Source organism: Bidens hawaiensis, unplaced genomic scaffold (genome assembly GCF_021521415.1).
Source record: "Bidens hawaiensis isolate Kalapana, Puna unplaced genomic scaffold, B.hawaiensis_p1.1 tig00059197_1, whole genome shotgun sequence".
Lineage (NCBI taxonomy): Eukaryota > Viridiplantae > Streptophyta > Magnoliopsida > Asterales > Asteraceae > Bidens > Bidens hawaiensis.
Window position 1 is genome coordinate 3,420 of NW_027500676.1, and position 25,709 is coordinate 29,128.

Consider the following 25,709-nt stretch of genomic DNA (forward strand, 5'->3'; position numbering starts at 1 on the left):
TATGTTGTGGTGTGAATTGGTGTGCTTTCTAAGAAAGACTCGCGTTTCTTTTATAATGAAAAGGAAACTAAATTGCTTGAACCGGTCAAAAGAATTGAAAACGAAAATAAATTGCATTGGTTTAGCGAACAACGCTACTCTGTGCACCTTTGTTTGAAGTCGCAAGCAGGTTAAAAATAGAAAGACGGCTTTTTAGAAAAACAATGTTTGTTTTTCTTATAAACTATTCAAGGTTTTGTCCCTCTTCGGTCGTGAGACAAACTTTGACATATTCCACTTATTTTGTTTAAAGTTTTGACAGATATAACATCTTCAAATACCCAACTTCAAGCATCGATATCTCATTCACTTTAGTTCCGTTTTAGACGTTTGGTTGGTTGTGAAGCAGGCCCGGTCCAAGGGTGTGGCTGGGTAGTCGATGGCCATAGGCCCGACACCCCGATAGGCCTGAATTTTTTTTTAAATATGTATTTTTATGAAAAACAAAATATGTATAATCAATGTTTACACACATTTACATAAACACTAGCTTGATCTAGTGGCAAAGAGGTATGACATATAACCAAGAGGTTGTGGTTCTAGTCATCTTATTTAAGACATTTTTAGTTTTTTTTACACAAAAGTTTTTTTACATAACTCAAATCATAACCAAGTAAGCCCACGTAAAATTAAATCGTTTAAACACAACAAGATGTTCCTTTTACTTAAGGCCAAAAAAAAATTTCGCCTTTGGCCCAAAAAAAATTTCGACTTTTCGGAGCTGACCCTGTTGTGAAGCTCTCACAACATACAACAGTAACACTATACTTAGCACTTGTATTAACTACAGCTGCATATAAATTAACTATGTCCATAGTTCGCGAAAAATACTCTTATATATAATGAAAAACTCATTTTCCCACAATTATTCCAACAAATCTTTGATGTCTTTAGTAAATAAATCTACTAAGGTATTATAAATTGTTGAAAACGATTAAACGGTTCAAACCAAACAAATTTTACAGGTTCAATTGGTTTGAAATATACGGTTTAATCCATGGTTTAAAATACTTAATTTAAAAAACAAATATATTGTTTCACCCACAACATATGATTCCTATATAGACACAATGAATCTACAAGTAAACAGTCACTATATGATCCAAACATCAAATCAGTTGAGACATCAACTAGAATCACCTTAGGTCACATTTCTGTCTTGTCATGATGTATTAGATTTCTAAGGAAAGTAGTGGGTTACAATTATCCAACAATTATAACCTTTAAAGCCTGTTTATGTTTTGTCTTGACAAGCCAATACAAGGTAGAGGTGGACATTTCATTTAACCGGTTAACCAATAATCGGTTAATTATTTGACAGGAAATAACCGGTTAGACCGGTTAATCGGGTCGTGTACTAACCGGTTTTGAGGCAAGAAACCCCTATCCGGTATAACCCGTTTCGGGTATAACCAAACCGGCTAGCTGGTGAAAAATGATCCGGTTTTTTATAAATAATTAAAAAAATCAGTTAACCGGTTTCGGAAATGAATAATATAAACCGGTTTCTAATCGGTGGTTAGAACAGGGACCGGTTACTAGCTGGTTAAGTTTTCCGGTTAGAAACCTGTTTGTGCAGGTCTAATACAAGAGACATTTTTTCTTACAAATCTTTACCTTATCATGTAACATATTGTATGTACTAAATATTGTCTTATGATGTCAAAACACTTTCTTCGCATATGAATTTACGTCAAATGTCTACTCGTTGGAGTTGTGACTGCGGGTTGAAAAACTTAACGAACGTAACTTGATGTCAAGGTTATCAATACATGACAATTACATCTTTATCGGCGTCTCAAAAAACTCACGGACCCCAACAGTACCCAGCTAACCGATGTAACCAAGTAAAATGCAGCTTGCACAGGCCAGGTGTCCTTCAAGGGGTTAAAGACAGAAACTAGTAGAAGTTAAATAAAACCTTAAACGTTTTTATAACGTTTAAAAACGGCCCACAAACTCAGCCCGTTTAATATCCACACCACCATCAAACAAAACAAAAACAAATTTCACTATACTATAGATATTCATATACTTGATATTCAAATCTATCATGATTACAAAAACTACAACTACAACTACAACATGAAATCGAGTTGCATTTCACCAAAAAGGTGAATACACAACGAGTCATGACTCAATCTTAGCTAAAATCACTACAATCTGAGATCTTTATTTCAGACACCAAAATCTAACACAATTAAAACCGTACATCACGGGTGCTACTATCTTGTATACTCATAGAGGTTAACCAATGACCTAAACATTTTTAGCTTTCCAAAAATGGGATCTCTACAAATTTTCTTTATAGTTGGATTTGGACCCACGTAGCTATCAAATTTACAGCAGGAATAAGTCTGTACTTTGCAATCGAGCTCGGAAAATTCTTGATTAAAACCCTGGCTCTTGCTTCATATACATCCCGTTTGACGCCTCAAACATCATTCTCTGAAAGTATTAAAAACAAAAAAAAAAAATTAAAAATATTTAAGTAAGTAAAACGAGCCAGTAGAAAATTATGTTTAGATGCTCTTCTTGTGACTTCAAGTTTTAAATAAATATTAAATTGTTACCTGATTTGTAGTAGGCAAGATACTATGAGCAAGATCTTCATTTAGCGATACTGGGAATGGAGGGCCAGGAATATACCTCATTCTGCATTTTTATATTAAAAAAAAACATTAGCAGTGGTAAAACCGATATATAAATAACAAGCTAATGAGCATATCCCGTACTCGTTTAAAATGGCGGTTATGTTGTTCTTCGTGTGGCTGAAGAGGTCGATATTCTCCTGTAGCTGCTCGTGAAACAAATTGTCGGACAAATATAAAAAAATTAGCTTACATAAAAATCCTTTTGATAAAAAATGTTGAAAAGTCGCTTACTTTCATTAAGGACATATTAGCCAAGATCTGACCGAGAACTTGGTTGTTTTGTTCAAGTAAGTTCCGTATTGAACCGCTTAACGCTGCATCAATGAGTAGAGCAAACACATAATTATTAGAGTATATAAATAAATTATTATCAGTCAACTGCATTTATTTATGTTTACAAATTATTACCTTCAAAAGTTACACTGTCAATCTGGATCCGATTATTCAAGGTAGCAGAAAATGGAGCCTTAAACGTTGGAACTGGTGATATACTTTGTTTTGAAGATGATTCCACTAATTTGTCCTGAAAAAATGTGACAATCAGAATACAAATTTATAAACCAAAATAAACATAATTATATTAAAAGAACGAGTTATAGCTCATGAAGTTAATCACATTTTGGATATTAATTCCTGCTAGCGAGTTCTTAATCAATATATCCTATATTAGAGGTGGTGATCTAAATCATGAATAAAAGTATAAAACTATTTTAGGACTTTTGGCGACCTTTAACCGGAACTATTAGGTTCTCCGTGACGGGCGATAAATAAGGGGCGATGGGGGCGATTTTTAAAGGGACCCCCCCCCCCCCGGGGGCAACAATAGGGGAGATGACTGTTTGCCGCTTGCGAAAGGTTTGAGGAAATAATTATTTTACTTTGTGTGATATATATATATATATATATATATATATATATATATATATATGGGGCTACAACACCATTACTCCCCTAAAACAAAAACCGACCCTTTGCTGACTAGGCGCCATATGGCACAAAACGCCCCATTTTGTAGCCCCTACACTACGCATAGCCTTATACTAATTATATTATCGTGACTGCCTACACATTAGAACATGATGAAGCCTTTTGGTCATACAAAATCTTGCCTATACGCATTTAGGGTGCCACTTAAAAGTCATTTCTAGAAGCATCGAGTTCAATTTACACGTTCTTAATCTTTTTACAAATTTCATATATAACCAATATAATAAACGTAATTATAGAAAATCATTATTTAACAACAAAAATGTAAAAAAGCTTAAACATAAAGATTATTTATGTGTATCAAGAAAGTGATCAGCACCAGCACCAATGCCGCGGCCCGCCGCATCAGCAATATTCTTATCCAACAGCTAGATTGACCCGTTTGGACCCGTTTAAACTCATGCATTGCTTTTAAGTGGCATCCATTTCAACCATAAACTATAAACTTATGGCCCAATGATTACACATAATGGATTATTGGGCCATCTATTTCAGGTGATTCTGTGATCTGTTTCTTCCATTTAACGCGTACATGTTCTCTAGACACAATTATAGTTTAACTGATAAACAAATACATTCTTTTTTACTAAGCATACCTTCTTATCTTTCAACCTTTTCCCAATATGCGGATCATCCTGTTTCTTTCGTTTTCTCTGCCAAAAATTTTCATTTCGTTAACCATTTTAACGATAAAAGAAATAAAAACCATCACTTGATTATAATAAAATGGTTGTACTTATACAATGCAAACAATGATGTGAGAGTGTGGGACTTTCAACCCGTTTGACCCATTTCCTTTTTAGCCATTTCTTATTTTACGTAGTTGACCCATTAGAAAAAAAAACGAAACTTGAACCAACCCATTCATAGGTAAACGGGTCAAAATTACGACCTCTATGACCGCCCATTAAGAATGATTATGAAAAAAATTAATCAATAAAAGACAACAAGATACGATGAAAACAAGTAACAATAACTCACCGCCATCCACTTACACCTTAGGGCCACATCACGAACAGTTTTATCACGAAACGCTGCAGCAATTTTGATATACCTCATGATACTCGGTTCATCAGCAAATCTACATACATTTTACAAGGCCTCATTTATACAATTCATAAAAAAATACCACACAAATAACAAATTTTCTTTTACAACTTGCATTAGATTAACCAAATAGATTATTACAAGCCCTCAAACCTAGTGGATAATCTATTCATTTAACATATATCAAAGTCATATAATACACATAAAAATGAAACAAAATCATGACTGTCAATTGGGCACCTGTCTAAACACACGATAAAACCTGTTAGTCAAAAAATTGTGCTATGTAATTTTTTTTAAATAATTGAAATTAGTAGGCTAGGCTCCATCATTTCTCCTTATTGGTATAGCCACATGACATATAAAGTAGTTAAACGAGTCATATTCATGTAATCATGTTTGATACTTGTGTTAAGCACGTCGTTTTTAACCTCTTAAGCACGATAAGACCCGAATTGACAGCTGAAAATACTGACTTTGTTCTTAATGAAATTGCAAAAAATCAAAAATAAATAACTTTAAAAAAAGGAAAATTGGATTTTAATAATCCCAACTTAATGCAGTTGGCTGATAATAATCCCAACTTTGAAAGTTGCTGTCACTGGTCCCAACTTTCACACTATTTATTTTCATTGGACTTCCGTTAAAAAAAACTTAACGACGTTATGTTTTTTTCCAAATTTCAAACTGATATTTTAGGGCTTTTGATCGGAATGAGAATACGAGTCGATTGATGTAAAACTTAACTCGAAATGACGCTTCAAACAGCTTGATTTTTGTTAATTAAAAGTTTAAACACCGAAATTGAAGCTTCCTTTAGTCGTTTGGACCACCGTTTGGAAGTAAGTTTTACATCAATCGACTCGTATTCTCATTCCGATCAAAAGCCCCAAAATATCAGTTTGAAATTTGGAAAAAAACATAACATCGTTAAGTTTTTTTTAACGGAGGTCCAATGAAAATAAATAGTGTGAAAGTTGGGACCAGTGACAGCTACTTTCAAAGTTGGGATTATTATCAGCCAACTGCATTAAGTTGGAATTATTAAAATCCAATTTTCCTTAAAAAAAAGTCTTTTATAGCCATGACATATAAAGTAGTTAAACGAGTCGTATTCATTTTTGATACTTGTGTTAAGCTTGTCATTTCTAACCTCTTAAGCATGATAAGACCCAAATGAACAGCTGAAAATACTTATTTTGTTCTTAATAACAAAAGTTGCAAAAAATCAAAAATAAATTTAATAAAAAAACATTCTTATAGCCATGACATGTCAAGTAGTTAAACTAGTCGTAGTCGTGTTCATGTTTGATACATCTGTTAAATGTGTCGTTTCTAACCTGTTAAGCACGATAAGACGCAAATCGACAGCTGAAATACTTATTTTGTTCTTAATAATAAAAATTGCAAAAAATCCAAAATAAATAAATTACAACAACAAAAAACAGTCTTATAGCCATGACATATAAATTATAGTTAACCGAGTCGTATTCATGTTTGATACTTGTGTTAAGCACGTCATTTCTAACCTATTAAGCACAATAAGACTCGAATCGACAGCTAGAAATACTTATATTATTCTTAACAAAATTGCCCAAAAAAATAATAATAAAAAAAATAAAAATAATAATAATAATAAGATAAAAAAAACTTACTTTGAAAGACCTTCTTCAAGCTTCTGTTGTTCTTCAACAGACCACTCAACAGCAAACCCTGTATCATGCTTCAACCCTGAACCAGACTCACCAAGAACAGAGCCACCAGAACTCACTGAATGAATATTATTATTATTAACTCCTCTAATATTATTATTACTATTATTATTCCCCATAAATCTTGTACTTGTTGTTGCTAGATTACCCATTTGATAATAATCATTAGATTGGAAAGAAATCGCATGAAACCCAGTATCCATGATCCAATATTACAAACCCTAGATTTTTCTTGAATCAATAACAACAAAAACCCACCAAAATTAAGCAAAAAAATCACACTTTACCAAACCCTAATTGAAGAAAAGATGAAATCTTGAACTGGGTTTTGTTGATTTGATGATAATTTGATGAAAATGATGAAAAAGATGGAATCTTGAAATGGGTTTTTGTTTGGGTCATCATTCAGTGAATAATAATAATAATACTTTTGCTTTTTGTTGCTTAGGGCACACTCATGTGTTCAATTTGTGTTGTTTGAATAATAAGAGAGTTTTTATAAAATGAGTTAAAAGAATAATAATAATAATAATAATAATAATAATAATAATAATATTGGGAAGATGGCGTTTTAGTTTAGCCAATGGGGAGGTAGAACTAGAAAGATGGTTGTATTTTGGTGTTTGTTTTAAAATGATATGTTGGAATAGGGTAGTAGTGCGAATCCCAATGAGCATTTGGTGCCAATAATTGTCACAATTCCACCCATTTGATGACCATGGTGTGGTGTTCTCACCGACTCAAAACTCGTGATTCTGTACCCATTTGAGTGTTGGTGGCTAAGGCTTATTGGTAGAAATGTTAAGGGTACTTGGGACATTTTTGGTTAGGACTTTCAGTAAAAAAAATTCAACGAGTGTTACCTGATTGTTATGAATGAGTGTTGTGTTTGTGAAAAAAAATTCGGGTAGGCTGTGCGTATTTGGAGCATCATCTTAACCAATTTGGGTTCATTGAGTTGTCTTGATGTGATTGGTTAGATTATCTAAGTGGCATTTGGCTGGTTTGGTTTCAACGGTTTGTGCGCCCATGGTACGCTAATAATGTTTGTTGCTTGCTTACAATCTTGCTTTTCGCATGTTTGGAGTTCAATTGGGGTTTGAAAAAGTAATGACTTTAATATGGAGTTCAATTGGAGTTCTAGGTTAGACTGCGGCATGTATAATTTGTATATTATTTGAGTTACCTGACTCTAATTAGATTTAATACGAGTTCGATTGTCAAAAATTACTTGATAGTTATTATTAAGTCAATTCGAGTTTAGTCAAAGGTTTCTTAAATCCTGTCTGATTTTATTAACAATGATTGGTTGATAGTCATTCTTAGGAATGATGACTTAATCCACATCCTTCTTTATGTAGTACATCATCTTTAGTACATGGTTATCAAACTCAAGTCATACTCCATTTTGTAGTTTATTTTTCTTCCACTTACGTTTACTTTGATCTTTATCATTATTTTTCTTCTTCATAACCACACTATAACACCCACACTTATTAAATTATTTTTTTTATAACGATGAGTACTAACTCACGACTCCGTCAATACCTTACTAACAAATGAAACGGATCAGGAATTCATTGGAAACGGAATTCAAACCTGAAATCTTTATTGAGAGAAATCAAGCATTTAATATCAATTCTCGAATTGTTTCAAACCATTATCAAGTGTTGACACTAGTTCAACCTTTTGAGAGGAATAGTACCCACCAAAATCAACGTCAATAACATTATCCACAACACATTCGACATATCCTAAAGAATTTGGTAAGAAAACCCTTCATGTTGGAAAGTAACAATTAACTACTCTATTAGACGCACAATTTGCATGCGTTCTTCTTTAACTTATGTAATACTGAAAATTTAAATAAAAGGAAACATCAAAATGTGAGTGGGAAACTGTATTAGCAATATTTAGCATCACAAAACAAAGTTATGAATGGCAAAAGAAAAGAAAAATAAAAATTAAATCTTTACATGCCTGGTGTAGGTAAACACGAGTATCCGTGTTTCAGTTAGTCGAAATGGATAACACCTAATATCATACACATCTCATACATGCGTACATTTTTATTAACTACATACCATGCCTAGTACTCAAATACCAGTCTCCGATGATTATGATTTTTTCATTAGATTTAGACTTGATTACTAATGCCTCTGATTATTTAAAGATATAATAATAAACTTCCAGTGATACAATTCTAGTTGACCTACTTTATGCTAAGTGTAATAGATTAGTGAATTTAAAAATATTAAATAGATAAATACAAGTGTCATGTAAGAAGGGGTTGTTTCCACACTCAAACTTAGAAGATACGAATAGTGGCCAAATGTGTGATGAGTAATCTATATTATATTTCTAATTTTCTTTTTCTTGGATAATAAAAGTATTATAAAAATTAAATAATGAGAAATGCATATGGGAATCCTATATAATAGTTTTTAGACAGCTTGACTGATATCTAATGTGTAATAAATAACCGGACATCTAATGGTATGTGCATACTTTTAAAATTGAATATAAGACTACAATTACGAATGTATCAAGCTCATCTCCCTGTCATCCTTTAATCCCCGATTCCTCATGATTTGTCTTAACTATTCAACGGGTATGCCATATTACCACCATATTAAAAGTCGTTAGACTACAAACCATCAGTCCACAACCTCTAAATTTCCAAGACAACTCGAGAATCAACTACTTACGAGTGACTTCTAACCCAAAAGAGCAAAACATGATAAAGAAAAGCCTTGAATTCTTGAGCTCTTTAGCTGAGTTACATATACGCTACCTTGTTAAATACTTGAATTTAAACGTACTAAAAATTAAATTATAGAAGCGTAACAAAAACTCAAATGTACGTGACTCGTTTGAGAAAAGCTCAAAAAAAGCTTGGTTTGAAAAGAACTTGTATCTAGACGGGTCAAGTCCGAGTCAGGATTTGCTCAACTCATGTCTCGCTCGAAAACTGGGTTGTGGGCTCATTTGATTGGCTCAGCTCAAGCTTTTAATAACTTATCTCAAAGTTAAATTTTCAACTCGCTCAAATAAACGAGCACACCAAAAATGACTCGCTTAAGTTCACGCTCAGCCCCCCCCCCCCCCCCCCCCCCCCCCGTGCTTGCCCTCACTTGGCACTCTAATTGGTTATAAGTGTACAAATAAAATACGAAGTTAAATTAATCTCTCGCCTTTTATATCTTTTTGCCAATAGCTAATGACTGAGTGGTATTTACCAGACTTCGTGTTTTATGCGACCTAAGTTGGGTTCAGTTAAAGATATATATATATATATATATATATATTTTATACCTTTTTTTTCTTTCTTTCTATCTATTGGTTGCCGCCGGAGTTTATCTTGTTATCGGTTCATCACCACCACAAAAACACACCACCGGAGCTCTGTCTTCCAATGGCGATAACTGCAACTGCAGCTTCATCTTCTTCTTCACTCTTCACCTTTAACTACTCACTCTACTCTGCACCACCATTAACCCGCCGCCCAGTTTTGTCTTTCTCTTCTCTACACCTCTCCGTCACCGGAAAACTTGGTGTTTTCACAAATTATTCCGGTCACCGGAAACCCTTTAAATTAAATTCTCCAATGTGCTCTGTTTCTTCGAGTCAATCTCAGCCCATGGTTCCTCCTTACAATGTCCTTATTACCGGTTCCACTAAAGGTTTGTTTGTTTAAAATAAAAAATAAAAATTTAGGTCTGATTTTTGCATGCGGATAAAATTAATTTAGTTGATGATTTCAATTTGATGATCCAACCCTAGCTAAAAGATTAGCTCTTTTTAGTTTTGATATTTGAGAACAAAATTCAGAAATGCTGAAAATTAATTAGGCTAAGTTTTTTGCATTTTTGTTTTTGGGGTGTAAACAAGCCGAGCCCGAGTCGTTTTTAACCACTTTGGATTAATAAATTAATTATTTATTAATTAATTTGTATAACATTATTGATTATTTTTACATATTTTGAAAAGAAAAAAAAAACTTAGGGGCTATTTGTTTACATCTTAATGGAACATGTAAACATCTTATTCATTCAGACTTCAGACTGTTTGGTTCAAAACAGAAAAACATCTGAATGGTTAAAATTATGTCTGAATCATTCAGACTTGTTGTTGTTGCTAAATGGGACAGAGGCTCATTCAGACCTGACTCATTCAGATCTGAATGAACCAAACAGTTAGCAAGCTTAAGCTCGGTTGAAGCTTGTGTGTTGTACCTTAAACAAGCCAAGCTCGGCTCGAGCTCGGCTATGCAGTGTGAAAGTAATGCATAGAAGTCCAAAAAGGTTAAAGCTTAAAAATACACTAGGCTATGAGCCTAACCAATCTTTCCATACAAAGCTCGAGTTAGGGCTCGATAATTAAATGAGCTTTATTTGAGGCTCGGGCTCGAGCTCGATATCCAATCTCGAGTAGCTCGGCTCATTTGCACCCCTAAATTCACAACAGGGCGTATTTTAGCGATTAATGAGTTGGACTGTTGGAGTTTGCATTTTAAGCACAATAACTAATAAATGAAAGATGAATATTTTATTGATCAATGATATGATGATATCTATATATGAATTACCAGTTTTAGTTTTGTTACTAATTTGCAAATTGTGTTTCCAGGAATAGGTTATGCCTTAGCTAAAGAGTTTCTTAAATCCGGTGATAATGTTATAATATGCTCAAGGTCCGGTAAGTACAAGCTTGTTCAAATGTAAAATAAATAATAAATATAGTTCAAATGTTTACAAAGCAAAAAATTAAATTGTTTTTAACCATTTGTACAGTTGAACGTGTTGAATCGGCTCTCCAGACGTTAAGAGCAGAATTCGGGGTTCAGCATGTGTGGGTACCTATAGATACTTTTATTCGATATTGGAACTATATTATTATTATTATTATTATTATATAAATGATATGGTTTGGTGCAGGGTACAAAATGTGACGTTAGGGACGGGAATGATGTTAAAAACTTAGTTAAATATGCACAAGACAACCTCCAGTACGTTGATATATGGGTAAGTCACACTTTCATCATTATTCTTATTCACATCGAGAATTATAATGAAAGTTAATAATTTATTATAATTATAATGAAATTTTGATAAATGCAGATTAATAATGCAGGATCAAATGCATATAGCTATAAACCTCTAGCAGAGGCTTCAGATGAAGATCTCATGTAAGCTTTTTAGTACCTTTTTTTACTTTCAACATTAATTAAAAATTAAATTGTATCTTTATGTTTTGATAAATAAAATTTAATGTTCGACTTACAGAGAAGTTGTGACTACAAACACACTTGGTTTGATGATTTGTTGTCGGGAGGTAATTCTTTTTGTACACATGTCGAAGTGTCGAACTATCATTGGTCGAATATTTTCTTATTTGGTTGCATTATTATAGGCAATGAAAAATGATGCTAAACCAGCCTAGAGGTGGTCATATATTCAATATTGATGGAGCCGGTTCTGATGGAAGACCGACCCCCAGGTGTGTGTACGCACACGTTTAATTTAAAATAAAAAAATATAAAATAAACAATATAAAAACTTTTGAGAAACTCCGTTATCGTATATAAAAGATACAATATAAAGCATAATTAATTTCTTTATCTTTTGTTTATTTAGGTTTGCTGCATATGGGGCGACTAAACGCAGTGTGGTGCATTTAACAAAATCATTACAGGTACTAATTGCAGTTTATTTAATATACTTTTTTATTTGTTTAATTTTGACATACACTTTTCTTCAATTTTTCGTGAAGGCGGAGTTGCGGATGCAAGAAGTAAGCAATGTTGTTGTCCATAACTTGTCGGTATGTTGTGTTTTTCTTGCGCATATAAACTTCTACACACACACACACATTTATTTATATACTTTCTGGTTTGATATGTTTTGCAGCCAGGAATGGTTACAACTGACCTACTCATGTCGGGCGCCAACACAAAGCAGGTTTTGTTTGCACCAACTAACATTCTTATTGCCTAATCAACATGTTACTTCTCGTTACTAATAAATATTTTGTATTATTGCAGGCCAAATTTTTCATTAATGTTTTGGCAGAACCAGCAGACGAGGTAACATTTACAACAATTAGTGTGCATTAAAAATTAATTCTCCGATATTTATTTGACCCAATTGGCATAAAGACAATACATACGGTTTGCCTAATTTATGGTACTGATTATTTTTAATTTTATTTGTTGAGTACATGCAGGTTGCAAAGTACCTTGTTCCGAATATCAGGTCCATACCGAGCAGTGGATCAACAAGGCCAACATACATTCGTTTCCTTACGGGATTAAAAGCATACTCCCAAATATTCTCTGTAAGCACTACCAAGTTACTATTTCATAATTCATATTAATATATTATATACTGGACCCGTTTTCATACGGAACCAATTTTAAGTTGAAAACTGTGAGAGCCGTATAAACATATGTAAATATTGCTTTAATTGTAATACACAAGGCAGTTATATAACCGCTCCACTTTCACTCTCCCACTAAATCGTATATGCACCAAAGCACAAGCGCTTATGCTGTTCTTGCAGTTCTTCACTTTAAGCTGGTTATATATTGAACATGTTTATATTTGCTTAGGCTACGTGTAGTGGAGGGGCTACATTTGGGAGCGATTTTTGACATGTGGCGCCACGTCAGCAAGGGGGGGGGGGTTCTATTTTAGGTTGTAGTGGTTTGTAGCCAATATTGCCTCGTCACATCATATATATATATATGACACAATAAAATATTATTATTTTCTAAACCAAAACAGGCGACAAGCATTTGTCGCCCCCCCCCCCTCCCCCCCACACACACAAAAAAATAAAATAAAAAATAATCGCCCCAAAATTGCCGGCGGAGTAAGAGGGGGGGGGGGTGTTCATGATGACAAAGCATATTTCCTTGATGCTTATTTTGTATGGAGTTGAATTATGCATTTGTGCTCCTTTTGGTTTGTGTAGAGATTGGCTTTTGGAGCTAGAAGGAATAGATATTTCGTTGAAGATTAATGCCTCCGCGATTTCTGTAAGCACACAAGAGAAGTTATAAATATGTATTGTTATTGCATCTGTTCTATAATGTTGGTATAGTAACTAGTAAAGTCTAATTGATTGTGTTAGAGCAGAGTGGTTAGTGTAACGCGTGGTTTTGAGTGGGGTGGTGAAGAGGTAGGTCCCAGCAGAGCCCAGTTGGACCCGCAAGACTCACCTCAAAGAGGGACGTCTGCGCAGTTGAACCCGCAAGACTCACCTTCAAGAGGGACGTCTGCGCAAAGACTAAACTCGCAACTCACCTTGAAGAGGGACGTCTGCGCAAAAACCAACTGGATCCGCAGGACCCACCATGCTCAGAGACGTGACGTCCTTACGCGCAGTACGCAAGCTGTTCCCGCAGGAAAAGCCTCCCAATAGTCGACGTACTCCGCCTGTTCCCGCAGCAACGGATACTAGCCATCAGGGAAGGCTACCCGCGCAGCAAGGCTACACGCACAAGGCACTAACTCTTAAATAATTCAGCGATGTCACCTGAAGAAGGAGTGAGCAAGCCGGGAATACTCCCGCCCAAAGCCGGGAAAACTCCCGCCCAAATGAGTCAGTCCGTACGCTACTGGAGAATCTTTTGTACTGTACCTGCCAAGGTATGGACAAAAGATCTGACCAAAGCTGCGACAGCTCACTGACAACAGTACGACGAGCAGCACGCTCTACTACTTAATGTCACTATCAGCCGCTGCCTACTCACCAACCTGTCGTAGCACGTGCATAGCCTGCAGTTGGTGGAAAAGGAATAGTACACAACCGGCCTGGTCACTATCAGCCGCTGCCTACCCACCAACCACCAGCATGGCACGTGCGTAGCCCACGGTTGGTAGAACAGGAATACTATTCAGCCGGCTGTACCTGCTTGGAAACCTACCTTCGGCTATAAGTACTCCAACACCTTGGAACGGTATCATTATCTTATATCTTCATATATTATCTGATATCTGCTCTAGTCATTTCTCTTAATATACACTTATATTCAAGAGCAATCTAGTCTGATTCTCACGCCGGAGGGTGGTTACAAGGAGGTACCCCCCCTTCTCAGTGACGAGCTCACGGTGTCTGTTTTGCAGGTCATCAGAAGAACAACCATCTTTGCCGGAACTAACCCTCGTGGGAAACATCTATTTAACCCCCAGATTATCCGTAATCTGCCCGGGGTCGATTAGTGTTTCTTCATTGGCGCCATCCGTGCATAAAAGCTAGAACTTATTCTTTTTCAATTTTTTCAAAACTTCTGGAAAGATGGTTAAAGTTACTCCGGTCCCAAGGCCAGCGAGTGACCAAGAAACCCCGGTAATCACAACCCCAGCTACTGGGAGGAACACCGGCGAGTACACATATTTTACGAACACTACCCCGGTTACCCAAGCCGGGGCAAGTGCAGTAAATTTTACGAACACTACCCCGGTTACCCGAGCTGGGGCAAGTGCAGTAAACAATCATCCCCTGGGATTCATTGATACCCAGGCGGAAAGACGACAGACGAGGTTCCCCCGCCAAACACTTGATCAAGTTAAAGTGTGGGCGGAAGCACGTCAGAAAGAATTCCAAGCTGAGTTGGACGAACGCTTACGTTCCATCCAACAAGCTGACGAATTCGGAAGCACTCGACAACAGCTCAACATGAGCAATGAGTGCGAGTCCTCGGACGATGATCGGGAGGAATCCGACAGTGACGCAAACCCTCGCCATAGGGCGAAAGGGAAGCGTAACGAAACGGACTTCCAACCAACAAGGAATTTTGGAAAAACCTTCAAACAAAGGAACGCGGGGGGAAACCCACGTGACTTCTCCAAAACCTTTAGACCAACTGCTGCAAATGCAGGAACGTCCAAATTTGCAAGGGACATTGCGGAAGCAATCGCCCTGAAGAGTGCCAAGCAGATGCCTAACATCGGCACTTATGATGGTATATCCGACCCAGACGATCACCTGAACAGATTCATAGCGGGGGCAACCGTCAGCAACTGGACGGAACCCACGTGGTGTTATATGTTCCAGATGACGCTGGTTGGAGCGGCTAGAGCGTGGTTTGACCGTCTACCGGTCCACCACATCTACGATTGGGCGGACTTCCAACACAAGTTCAGCCAACACTTCAGTCAACAGCGGAAATATACTGAAGAGCAGTGGACGATCCTCAACTGTGTTAGAGAGGAGGATGAATCTTTACTAGACTTCATCACTCGCTTCAACTCGAAAAAGCTGAGTCTGGGCGCTATAAGCGAAGATCTTGTTCGCGCCGCTTTCATCCAGGGCGCCGAATACCCAAAGCTTATCCGCACGTTGACGGGTAAAGACGGCATGCCATCCACGTGGGATGCCATCATGACGGCGGCCAAGGGCTTTGCCGAAACAGAGAAGCAACTGGGTGGGGATCCGCCCGAGAGTACAAACCTCTACACGCAGAGGACTAGAGAAAACAACGTCCGGACCGCCTGGCAAAACAAAAAGAGGAAGCTAGGCATTTGGCAGTCAAGGGTAAACTTTGACACCTCATCCAGCTCTCGCTCTTTAGTAGGCGGAAGGGATAACACGCACCCATCAAGCCGACACCCCCGGTGGACGACGCTCACCAAAAACGTCACGGAGATATTTGCTACTGAGAAACTCCCATGGCCAAAAGCTCCAACGGTCCGGCACCGACCTGACGCGGATCAGGGCAAATACTGTGACTTCCACGGGACAAAGGGTCACACCACGGAGAAGTGTACATCCTTGAGGGATATTGTTGAATCATTCGTCAAGGATGGAAAACTTACACACCTTGTGGCATCAATCAAGAATGGAAGGAAGAATGACAACCGATACGAAAGCAACGGACGAAAGCCCATTGACATCAGCATCCACATGGTTCATAGTAACATCAGAGGAAGAAAAAGACGGACGACAGAACCATGCGCATGGAAGGAAGCTGAGGTGCGCTTCCCGCGAGTGCTAGGAGGACCCAGCAAAGAAGGCCATATCGTCATCAAAAGCCAGCTGGGGCACTACATCACTTCCCGCACTCTTGTTGACAACGGCGCCTCGTCAACAGTTATGTACAGGCAGTTCTTCGACAAGCTAGACGACGAAGACAAAGAACGTCTGGAAACGGTCTACGCCTCGATAGAAGGGTTTGACGGCAGCACAAACACCCCCTGGGTATCCTATCCTTCCCCGTCATTCTCACAGACGGGAAACACTCCCGCACAGAAGACGTGGACTTTGTCGTAATGAGGAAGCCACACCACACATACGACATTCTCTTCGGGAGAGACGGGATGGCAAAATTCAATGCCATGGTATCTTCAGTCCACGGCATGATGGGATGGCCAACAGCTGAGGGCGTAGCGATGGTCACCGGTATTCCCCAGGTATGCATCGCATCTGTCTCATCAACACCCAAACCAAATATGGCTAAACCAACCATCACCGAACCAGAAGAATGGGCCTTCAATGGCAAATACCCCGACCAGGCGGTTACCATTGGCCCAACAGTCACTGATCCTACGCGCACCTTACTCAAACGCTTACTACAGAAAAACGCTGACATCTTCGCATGGAAACCAACTGACATGACTGGGTACCTCGAAGTAAGGCAGAGCATAAGCTCAAGTGTGACCCGGCTTTTACGCCGGTCATACAAAAGCGCAGAGTAATGGGGGCGGAACAAGCTAACGCGTGTAGAACCCAAGTCAAGGAACTCCTTGACGCGGGCATCGTACGCGTCAGCAGATATCAAACATGGGTTGCAAATCCCGTCATGGTACCGAAGTCTAGCAAACAATGGCGCATGTGCATAGATTTCAAAGACTTGAACAAAGCATGCCCCAAAGATTGTTACCCGTTACCCGAAATTGATCTTAAGGTAGATTCGCTAGCACCGTTACGCCTTAAATGCTTCCTTGATGCGTATAAAGGGTACCATCAAATCCACATGGCCGTTGACGATCAGGACAAAACCGCATTTCGGACGCCCGATGGCACATTTTGTTATCAAATGATGCCATTCGGACTTAAGAATGCCGGGTCCACATACCAACGCCTGATGGACAAAGAGTTTCATGCCCAAATTGGGAGGAACTTGGAAGTCTACATGGATGACCTGGTCATCAAAAGCCTTGACCCAGAAACGATGTTGAAAGACATCGAAGAAACATTCAACACACTCAGAAAGATAAACATGAAGCTCAACCCGAGCAAGTGTTCCTTTGGGATGGAAGAAGGGAAGTTCTTAGGAGTCATTGTTACTAAAGATGGCTTCAGAGCGAACCCTGAAAAGGTCGAAGCGATTATCAAAATGGAATCACCTACTACCATCAAGCAAGCTCAGACACTGAATGGACGCCTAGTCGTACTTAACCGCTTTTTGGCAAACCATGCGGATAGGTCGTTCCCATTCGTGTCAACGCTGAGAAACTGTTTAAAGAAAACGCACTTCCGCTGGACACCAGAAGCGGAAGCAGCTTTTCAGGAAATTCGGTCACGTTTGATCGAACTCCCAACGCTCACAGCACCAGAAGCGGGAGAGGAATTAATCCTATACCTCTCCGCCACAGATTGAGCAACCGGGGCCGTCCTGCTAGTCGAGCGAAAAGGCATCCAGATGCCAATCTACTATGTTAGCCGTCTCCTAACAGACGTCGAAACCCGGTACTCTACCCTGGAAAAATTAGTCTTAGCACTTGTACAGGCTAAGACGATATTTCCAAGGTCACCCAATTACCATTCTCACCAACTTCAAACTTGCAAACGTTTTAAGCAAACCCGAACTGTCGGGACGCCTAGCCAAATGGGCAATAGAATTGGGAGAATACGCGATAAAGTATAAGCCGAGGCCAGCCATAAAAGGCCAGGTCTTGGCCGACTTTATTGCAGAAGTCCCCGCCTCGCGGGAGAAAGAGTGCCAGGACGAGGCTCAACCCTCTCCAGCACAGGACATCGATGATGTCTGGCGACTCTACACTGATGGAGCAGCCAGCAACGAGGGCTCAGGCGCAGGGTTAAAACTAACCAACCCAGCGGGCCAAGAATACACTTACGCTATTCGACTGGATTTTCCAAGTACAAATAACGAAGCGGAGTATGAAGCATTCTTGGCCGGGCTGAGGATTGCGCGTAAGATGGGAGTAAAGAACTTGGAAGCCCACGTGGATTCCATGTTAGTAGCCAATCAGATAAACGGGACGTACACGGCCGTGAACGACACAATGGCCCTGTACCTCGCTCAAGCAAAAACCCTCATGCGCGATTTTAACGATTGTAAAGTCATACACGTCAAGCGTAGCGAAAACAAATCTGCGGATGCGTTAAGCAAGCTTGCGTCATTGGCTTTCACCCACTTGGGAAAGGACATCCGCATTGAACTCCTTGGAGCACCATCAGTCCCACACAAGGAAGTCTGTGTCATCCAAACCGGCACGGAAACGTGGATGACACCAATAATAAATTACCTTGCGGCGGGTATACTACCAGAGTCGAAAACACAGGCAAGAAAACTACGCTGTAAAGCACTGAAGTATCAACTCATCGATGACATCCTTTACAGACGTAACTTTCTTGGCCCACTCCTCAGATGCGTTGACGACCAAGATGCCGACTACCTACTAAGGGAAGTACACGAAGGCATCTATGGGATACACGCAGGTCCACGCGCAGTTCTAGCTAAGCTAAACAACGCGGGATACTTTTGGCCAGGGATGCATACGGATGCACTGGCATACATCAGAAATTGTAGGTCTTGCCAACTCTACGCACCTAACACGCATCGCCCGAAGAACGAACTTGTTCCAGTTACCTCTTCATGGCCATTTCAGAAGTGGGCCATCGACGTGACAGACCCATTTCCCACAGCAGCAGGGAACGTCTAGTTTCTAGTGGTCGCCATCGACTACTTCACCAAGTGGATAGAAGCAAAACCCTTAGCCCAAACGACAGCAAAACATATCAAAAAATTCATTTGGGAATTTATTATTTGTCGTTTCGGGCTTCCACAGAATTTGGTGAGCGATAACGGCACCAACTTTCCTGACAAGAAGCTACAACAGTGGCTGAAAGAACTTCAAATCACCCACACCTTTACCTCATTGGCGCACCCGCAGGGTAATGGTGAGGTGGAAAGAGCAAATAGGAGCATCGTCGACGGCATAAAGAGAAGACTGTTGGAACACATATCCGGCTGGGTTGACGAAGTTCCACACGTCCTTTGGGCACATAGAACAATGAAAAAGGCAAGTACGGGAGAAACCCCGTTCAGCCTCACTTATGGCACTGAAGCCATGGTCCCGGTCGAAATTGGTCTACCCTCACCAAGGGTCTTGATTCAACCAGACAATGATGCGGAAAGACGGTTAGACCTTATGCTAACCGAGGAACGCAGAGACTTAGCCGCAGCGCGTGAAGAGAACTACAAGCGACAGATGCAAAAGTACTACAACACGCGGGTAAAACTCTGCAACTTCAATGTCGGAGACTACATACTGCGTAACAACGAGGCTTCGAACCAAGAACGCCCAGGAAAGCTGACCCCTGTCTGGGAAGGGCCATACATTATCAAAGAAGTTTTGGGAAAGGGCGCATACCGGCTCGAAAGGCTCGATGGCACCCCCATCCCAAGAACATGGAATGGAGCTCAATTACGCAAGTGTTACATGTAGATCAATTCCAAATTTATAAAGAAACGGCCTGGAGCCACTTCTAATGGAAATGATCCTCCTTTCACATTGTGTTGATCGCTTTACATTTACACATAAACTTTCCGGACGGTATGCCGGTATTCACCGCATAAATATGGAAAGAAGTCGTTGCGTGTGGACGGCGGCAAAACCCGCATAAACACAAAAAACGGCAAACCTTCACGCAGGTCAGTTATAGGTGAAGATTGGTCATCCCACTAAATGAAAGTGACGGTCCTACCCGCACAATCATGATAGAGGAAACTGAACACTAACCTATTGACAACCGCGCGTCGAACGGTTAACTTATTCAAAACACTGGGAAAATTGCTAAAATAAACTAAAAAATGCATGCGCAAGTCATGTAACGTTTATAACGCAAGTCACAAAGATTCAAAAGTAAGCGGGACTATACCCCTTACCTTGGCAACCAAGTAACTATAAGACAGGTGCGGGTACAGTGTCAAGGCAAAACCCTTCACATACTTAGCACCTGCAGGGAATTGAAGCCAAGAATACCTCGGCAACCAAGTAACTATAAGACGGGTGCGGGTACAGTGTCAAGACAAAACCCTTCACATACTTAGCACTCGCAGGGAATTGAAGCCAGGAATACCTTGGAAGTAAAGTAACTATAAGGCGAGTGCGGGTACAGTGTCAAGGCGAAACCCTTCACATACTTAGCACTCCGCAGGGAATTGAAACCAAGAAGGATCTTCTAGGCCATGCTTGCGGAAAGGGATATAACACCCCCGCATAGCGGGAACGTTGAGAACTAGATTGTTGGAAGCTCCAAGATGGAATTGGTTGTTTAACATAATTGATCACTATGTTTAAAACTACCAAAACCCCGTGGAGAATCTACACAAGTGAAACTCAACGCTCCCGACTTGCGAGGAGGTTACACACCTACCCGCATCATACCCAAAGATCAAGCAGAACAGTGGGAAATTCTGCACGTGACATTAGGAAACCCGCGGGAAGAATCCCTGCGGAGAACCTTAAAACTAAACCCTTTTCAAAACCCCTTGCTTAAGTCCAAAAGTTCACCTCACTTATTAACAATTCATGAGAAGAACATTGGACTGGGGGGACTTGAAGAGGTAAGTCCCAGCAGAGCCCAGTTGGACCCGCAAGACTCACCTCAAAGAGGGACGTCTGCGCAGTTGAACCCGCAAGACTCACCTTCAAGAGGGACGTCTGCGCAAAGACTAAACTCGCAACTCACCGTGAAGAGGGACGTCTGCGCAAAAACCAACTGGATCCGCAGGACCCACCATGCTCAGAGACGTGACGTCCTTACGCGCAGTACGCAAGCTGTTCCCGCAGGAAAAGCCTCCCAATGGTCGACGTACTCCGCCTGTTCCCGCAGCAACGGATACTAGCCATCAGGGAAGGCTACCCGTGCAGCAAGGCTACACGCACAAGGCACTAACTCTTAAATAATTCAGCGATGTCACCTGAAGAAGGAGTGAGCAAGCCGGGAATACTCCCGCCCAAAGCCGGGAAAACTCACGCCCAAATGAGCCAGTCCGTACGCTACTGGAGGATCTTTTGTACTGTACCTGCCAAGGTATGGACAAAAGATCTGACCAAAGCTGCGATAGCTCACTGACAACAGTACGACGAGCAGCACGCTCTACTACTTAATGTCACTATCAGCCGCTGCCTACTCACCAACCTGTCGTAGCACGTGCATAGCGTGCAGTTGGTGGAAAAGGAATAGTACACAGCCGGCCTGGTCACTATCAGCCGCTGCCTACCCACCAACCACCAGCATGGCACGTGCGTAGCCCACGGTTGGTAGAACAGGAATACTATTCAGCCGGCTGTACCTGCTTGGAAACCTACCTTCGGCTATAAATACTCCAACACCTTGGAACGGTATCATTATCTTATATCTTCATATATTATCTGATATCTGCTCTAGTCATTTCTCTTAATATACACTTATATTCAAGAGCAATCTAGTCTGATTCTCACGCCGGAGGGTGGTTACAAGGAGGTACCCCCCATTCTCAGTGACGAGCTCACGGTGTCTGTTTTGCAGGTCATCAGAAGAACAACCATCTTTGCCGGAACTAACCCTCGTGGGAAACATCTATTTAACCCCCAGATTATCCGTAATCTGCCCGGGGTCGATTAGTGTTTTTTCGTGGGATGTGGCGTCCAAAACTTCCCTAGCATTTTTAAGACTTTCACCCTCTTTCTTTCACGTCGGTATCTCATTACACTCCCTAATAATCTTCAACTCGCTAAAGCATTACAATGGTCATTTAGCTTCTCTACTATTTTTTTATGTAAATAACAAAAATACTTTTTTTAATAATAAATAAAATGCAATTTTAGAAGAAACTGCATTTCATTAAATATTAAAATTATTACAAAATAAAACCAAGTGAGAAAAAAAATCGTAAAAAACATAGATAATATATTTAAATTGTTGATGTGTTTGTAGGGAAAAAAATGCGCATTAATTTGGTTCTTTTATTAACGCTTTAATCTGTTTATTAAAAGGTTGGGCAACGACTCCTATGACGACCTCTCCCTCTTCATCCCTCCTTGAACCGATGCTAAGGCCATGGGGCGATGTTCCCGGGCGGTTTTAAAATACAAGTATCTTGAGAATATTCACAAATGGTGAGTTTTTAACTGTTTATAGTTTATACAGTGCATACTACATAGCATATTCAACTATTAGGTCATAAGTTATAAAGTGGACATTATGTTACTTTAAAAAGATTGACCAATGCCACCTAGACCTACAGTGTACAACCTTAAGTTATGTCAAATTTAATCCATACAAAGATTATTCAACCAGTAATTTCTTATAATCATGCAAAAGCTTCACAAATCCTTATATAAAAGAATTAACAAAATTAATTTATTTTGTATGGACGAATAAGCCCACGTATATGGTCACCTGAATTTTTTTTCAAACTAAAACTTTTATACGCAGCCAAAACGCCAACAAGAGAAACTAAACACCCACGAGCTATCTCCACAAATCGGAGAGCATCCCCAAAAAGCAAAAAAGTACATCAAATTAAATTTACATAAATCTGACCTTATTTTTTTTGTTTTCAAACTAAGAGTTTTAATTAAACCATGTTAAATACAATTAATTTCTTTTATTATTTTATTCCGTCCAAAAATTGTTAATTCACCCGTTTTCGTCTGAAAATTTGAACCTCCACACCCCCCCTCCAACTCCACGTTTCCGTCCAAGTTTCGTCACTAGAGATGGGGTCATGTATAGACTCACTTGATTATATAATCTGGTATGAAACTGAGATTACCGATACCGTCCGCCCTTATATATGAGCTTCTGTTTGTTTATGGGCCGGTTTGCTTGGAAGTGGGCTGCTAAACTTAATGAATATTAATGGGCTTTCATCTATAAAAAAAACATATGCTATCGTAGCCTCGTAGGGCTCAGTTCATGTATCCATATATCAATATATATCATCGTCACTCAAACTCTTATCTTCATTTGTTCACTTCATAAGTACCAAAACAAAATACAAAAAATGACCAGCAACCGGAAAACCATTCCGGCAACCGAGCTAGTAGTAGTAATAGTACCATTCGTCGCGCAAGGCCACTTAACCCAACTCCTCCACCTATCCCGCCTCATCGCATCCTATGACATCCCCATACACTTCATCACCACCCCAGGTTGCATTCATCAACTCGAAACTCGCCACCAGATCTCAACCGACCGCACCAGAATCCACTTCCATGAATTCCCAACCCCTCCTTTCATTTCCCCACCACCCGGCCCATCATCCCACTTCCCTACCCACCTCCAATCATTATTCGACTCCAGTCTTCACCTTCGTCACCCTACAACCACCTTCTTACTATGACTTTCGTTGAGAGTTAAGAAGGTGGTTGTAATACATGACGTGTTAATGTCTTACGTCGTTCAGGACGTTAAGACATTAACCAACGCTGAAACGTTTGTGTTTCAGCCGCCTCCGGCTTTCTACCGAGCCTGTGTACTCTGGGAGAAAGCCGGAGGCGGACAGTTCTCGGTCAACCGACCGTTCCCGGTTGAACGGGAACTGATGGAGAAACTTCCGCCGAAAGACGGAGTTTTCAGCCAGGAGTTTAGAAAACTCCTGGAGGTTCAACAGGCCCACTTGGGTTCTCATGTGGGAGAGTTGTATGATTCTTCAAGAGTAATCGAAGGCGAATTTATTGAATATTTAGAGAAAGATGAGATTAACGGAAAAAAGAAGATATGGGCTGTTGGACCGTTAAACCCGATCGAGATTTCATCTAACGGGACGGATTCAACGAGTCGTCACAAATGCTTGCAATGGCTAGACAATCAACCTGAAAATTCGGTTATGTATGTGTCTTTTGGGACGACGACAACCTTTAGTGACGAACAAATTAGGGAGTTAGCGCTCGGGTTGGAGAGAAGTGGGCAAAGGTTTATTTGGGTGGTTCGTGTCGCAGACACGAGCAACTCAGTTGGGTCTGAGGAGAGGAAGATTGAGTTGCCAAATGGGTTTGAAGAGATAGTGAGGGGTCGCGGGTTGATAGAGCGATCGTGGGCCCCACAGTTGGAAATTTTGGAGCATTCTGCGACGGGTGGGTTTATGAGCCATTGTGGATGGAACTCGAGTATGGAGAGTATATCTATGGGAGTGCCAATGGCCACGTGGCCAATGCACTCTGACCAGCCAAGAAATGCATTTTTAATAACGGATGTTATTAGAATTGGTATTGCCGTTAAAAATTGGGAGAGGAGAAATGAGTTGGTGAAGGCTAATGTGATAGCAGATGTTGTTAATAGACTAATGGCTTCAGAGGAAGGGGCGAAGATAAGGCGAAGGGCGGTGAAATTGGGTGGTGAAGTGAAGGAATCGGTGGCGGAAGGTGGTGTACGTTGTAGGGAAATGGATTCGTTCATTTCTTATATTTGTTCATAGATTATTAGGGCATCCGCAGTAAGGTAAAAAAAAGTCACGTTATGTCCATAGTAGATTTTTCTATTAGTTAAATTAAAAGTTTTAGTTGGAAAATTAAATAATAGAAAAAGAATTAATAAAAATATAGTTTCAAAGTTGGCTGCGCTCTATTAAATATTATTATTAGAAAAGTATACCAACCATACGGATTAAAAGTGATTTTTTTTTTCCAATATGAAAGGGGGTATAATATATAAAGTATAAACAAGTTTGATAAATGTGTAATATATTATGTAGGTCACTTTTCGCCTCGTGATAGCGGGTTTGAGTTTTTTAATGAAAACATAAGTTTGATCTTCGGTTGTGGCATTTTCGGTAGATATTAACAATGAATGATTTGAGCTAGGCATCGTGAGGTTGTAAGTTCGAATTCCGATCCCACCCGGGTTTTAGTCCCACCGTGTGTTCATCAGAGAATTCTGCTATTGTAGTGGCACGCACGATTGGCAAGTGACAACTGACGATACGATTCCCAAGAGAACGCCCAAGTCAAACTCTGAAACAGTACGGTAGCCTAACACTAGAAGAATGTCGCCATTTTCTAAAAAACCGTAATAAAAAATAAATAAATGA

At 39.7% G+C, this 25,709-nt stretch overlaps 2 protein-coding genes and 1 pseudogene across 3 annotated transcripts; 2 read left to right on the forward strand and 1 right to left on the reverse strand.

The window, feature by feature from the left end:
- Positions 1 to 2,125: 2,125 nt before the first annotated feature.
- Positions 2,126 to 6,905, reverse strand: LOC143602604 (uncharacterized). The gene is made up of 8 exons (XM_077079654.1): positions 6,383 to 6,905; positions 4,662 to 4,761; positions 4,277 to 4,333; positions 3,102 to 3,216; positions 2,925 to 3,007; positions 2,775 to 2,836; positions 2,613 to 2,694; positions 2,126 to 2,487 (listed from the first exon to the last, which is right to left on the reverse strand). The coding sequence occupies exons 1-8, from the start codon at positions 6,640 to 6,642 to the stop codon at positions 2,431 to 2,433; spliced, it is 816 nt and encodes a 271-aa protein (XP_076935769.1). The 5' UTR covers positions 6,643 to 6,905; the 3' UTR covers positions 2,126 to 2,430.
- Positions 6,906 to 9,806: 2,901 nt separating this feature from the next.
- Positions 9,807 to 13,572, forward strand: LOC143602605 (chlorophyll(ide) b reductase NOL, chloroplastic-like; annotated as a pseudogene). Its single transcript, XR_013147881.1, has 13 exons — positions 9,807 to 10,122; positions 11,069 to 11,137; positions 11,233 to 11,294; positions 11,377 to 11,463; positions 11,560 to 11,627; positions 11,725 to 11,793; positions 11,852 to 11,938; positions 12,076 to 12,133; positions 12,212 to 12,262; positions 12,349 to 12,399; positions 12,483 to 12,524; positions 12,665 to 12,775; positions 13,415 to 13,572. The product of XR_013147881.1 is annotated as a chlorophyll(ide) b reductase NOL, chloroplastic-like (transcript).
- A 10,016-nt stretch (positions 13,573 to 23,588) lies between these two features.
- Positions 23,589 to 25,123, forward strand: LOC143602606 (zeatin O-xylosyltransferase-like). Its single transcript, XM_077079655.1, has one exon. The coding sequence runs from the start codon at positions 24,069 to 24,071 to the stop codon at positions 25,095 to 25,097; it is 1,029 nt and encodes a 342-aa protein (XP_076935770.1). The 5' UTR covers positions 23,589 to 24,068; the 3' UTR covers positions 25,098 to 25,123.
- The last annotated feature ends 586 nt before the right edge of the window (positions 25,124 to 25,709 follow it).

Coding starts and splice junctions, on each gene's coding strand:
- LOC143602604 (XM_077079654.1), bottom strand. CDS start 6,642: ATGGATACTGGGTTTCATGCGATTTCTTTCCAATCTAATGATTATTAT. Junction 3,217..4,276: donor AAAGGTTGAAAGATAAGAAG/GTATGCTTAGTA, acceptor ACATTTTTTCAG/GACAAATTAGTGGAATCATC. Junction 2,837..2,924: donor CTAATATGTCCTTAATGAAA/GTAAGCGACTTT, acceptor TTTCACGAGCAG/CTACAGGAGAATATCGACCT.
- LOC143602606 (XM_077079655.1), top strand. CDS start 24,069: ATGTCTTACGTCGTTCAGGACGTTAAGACATTAACCAACGCTGAAACG.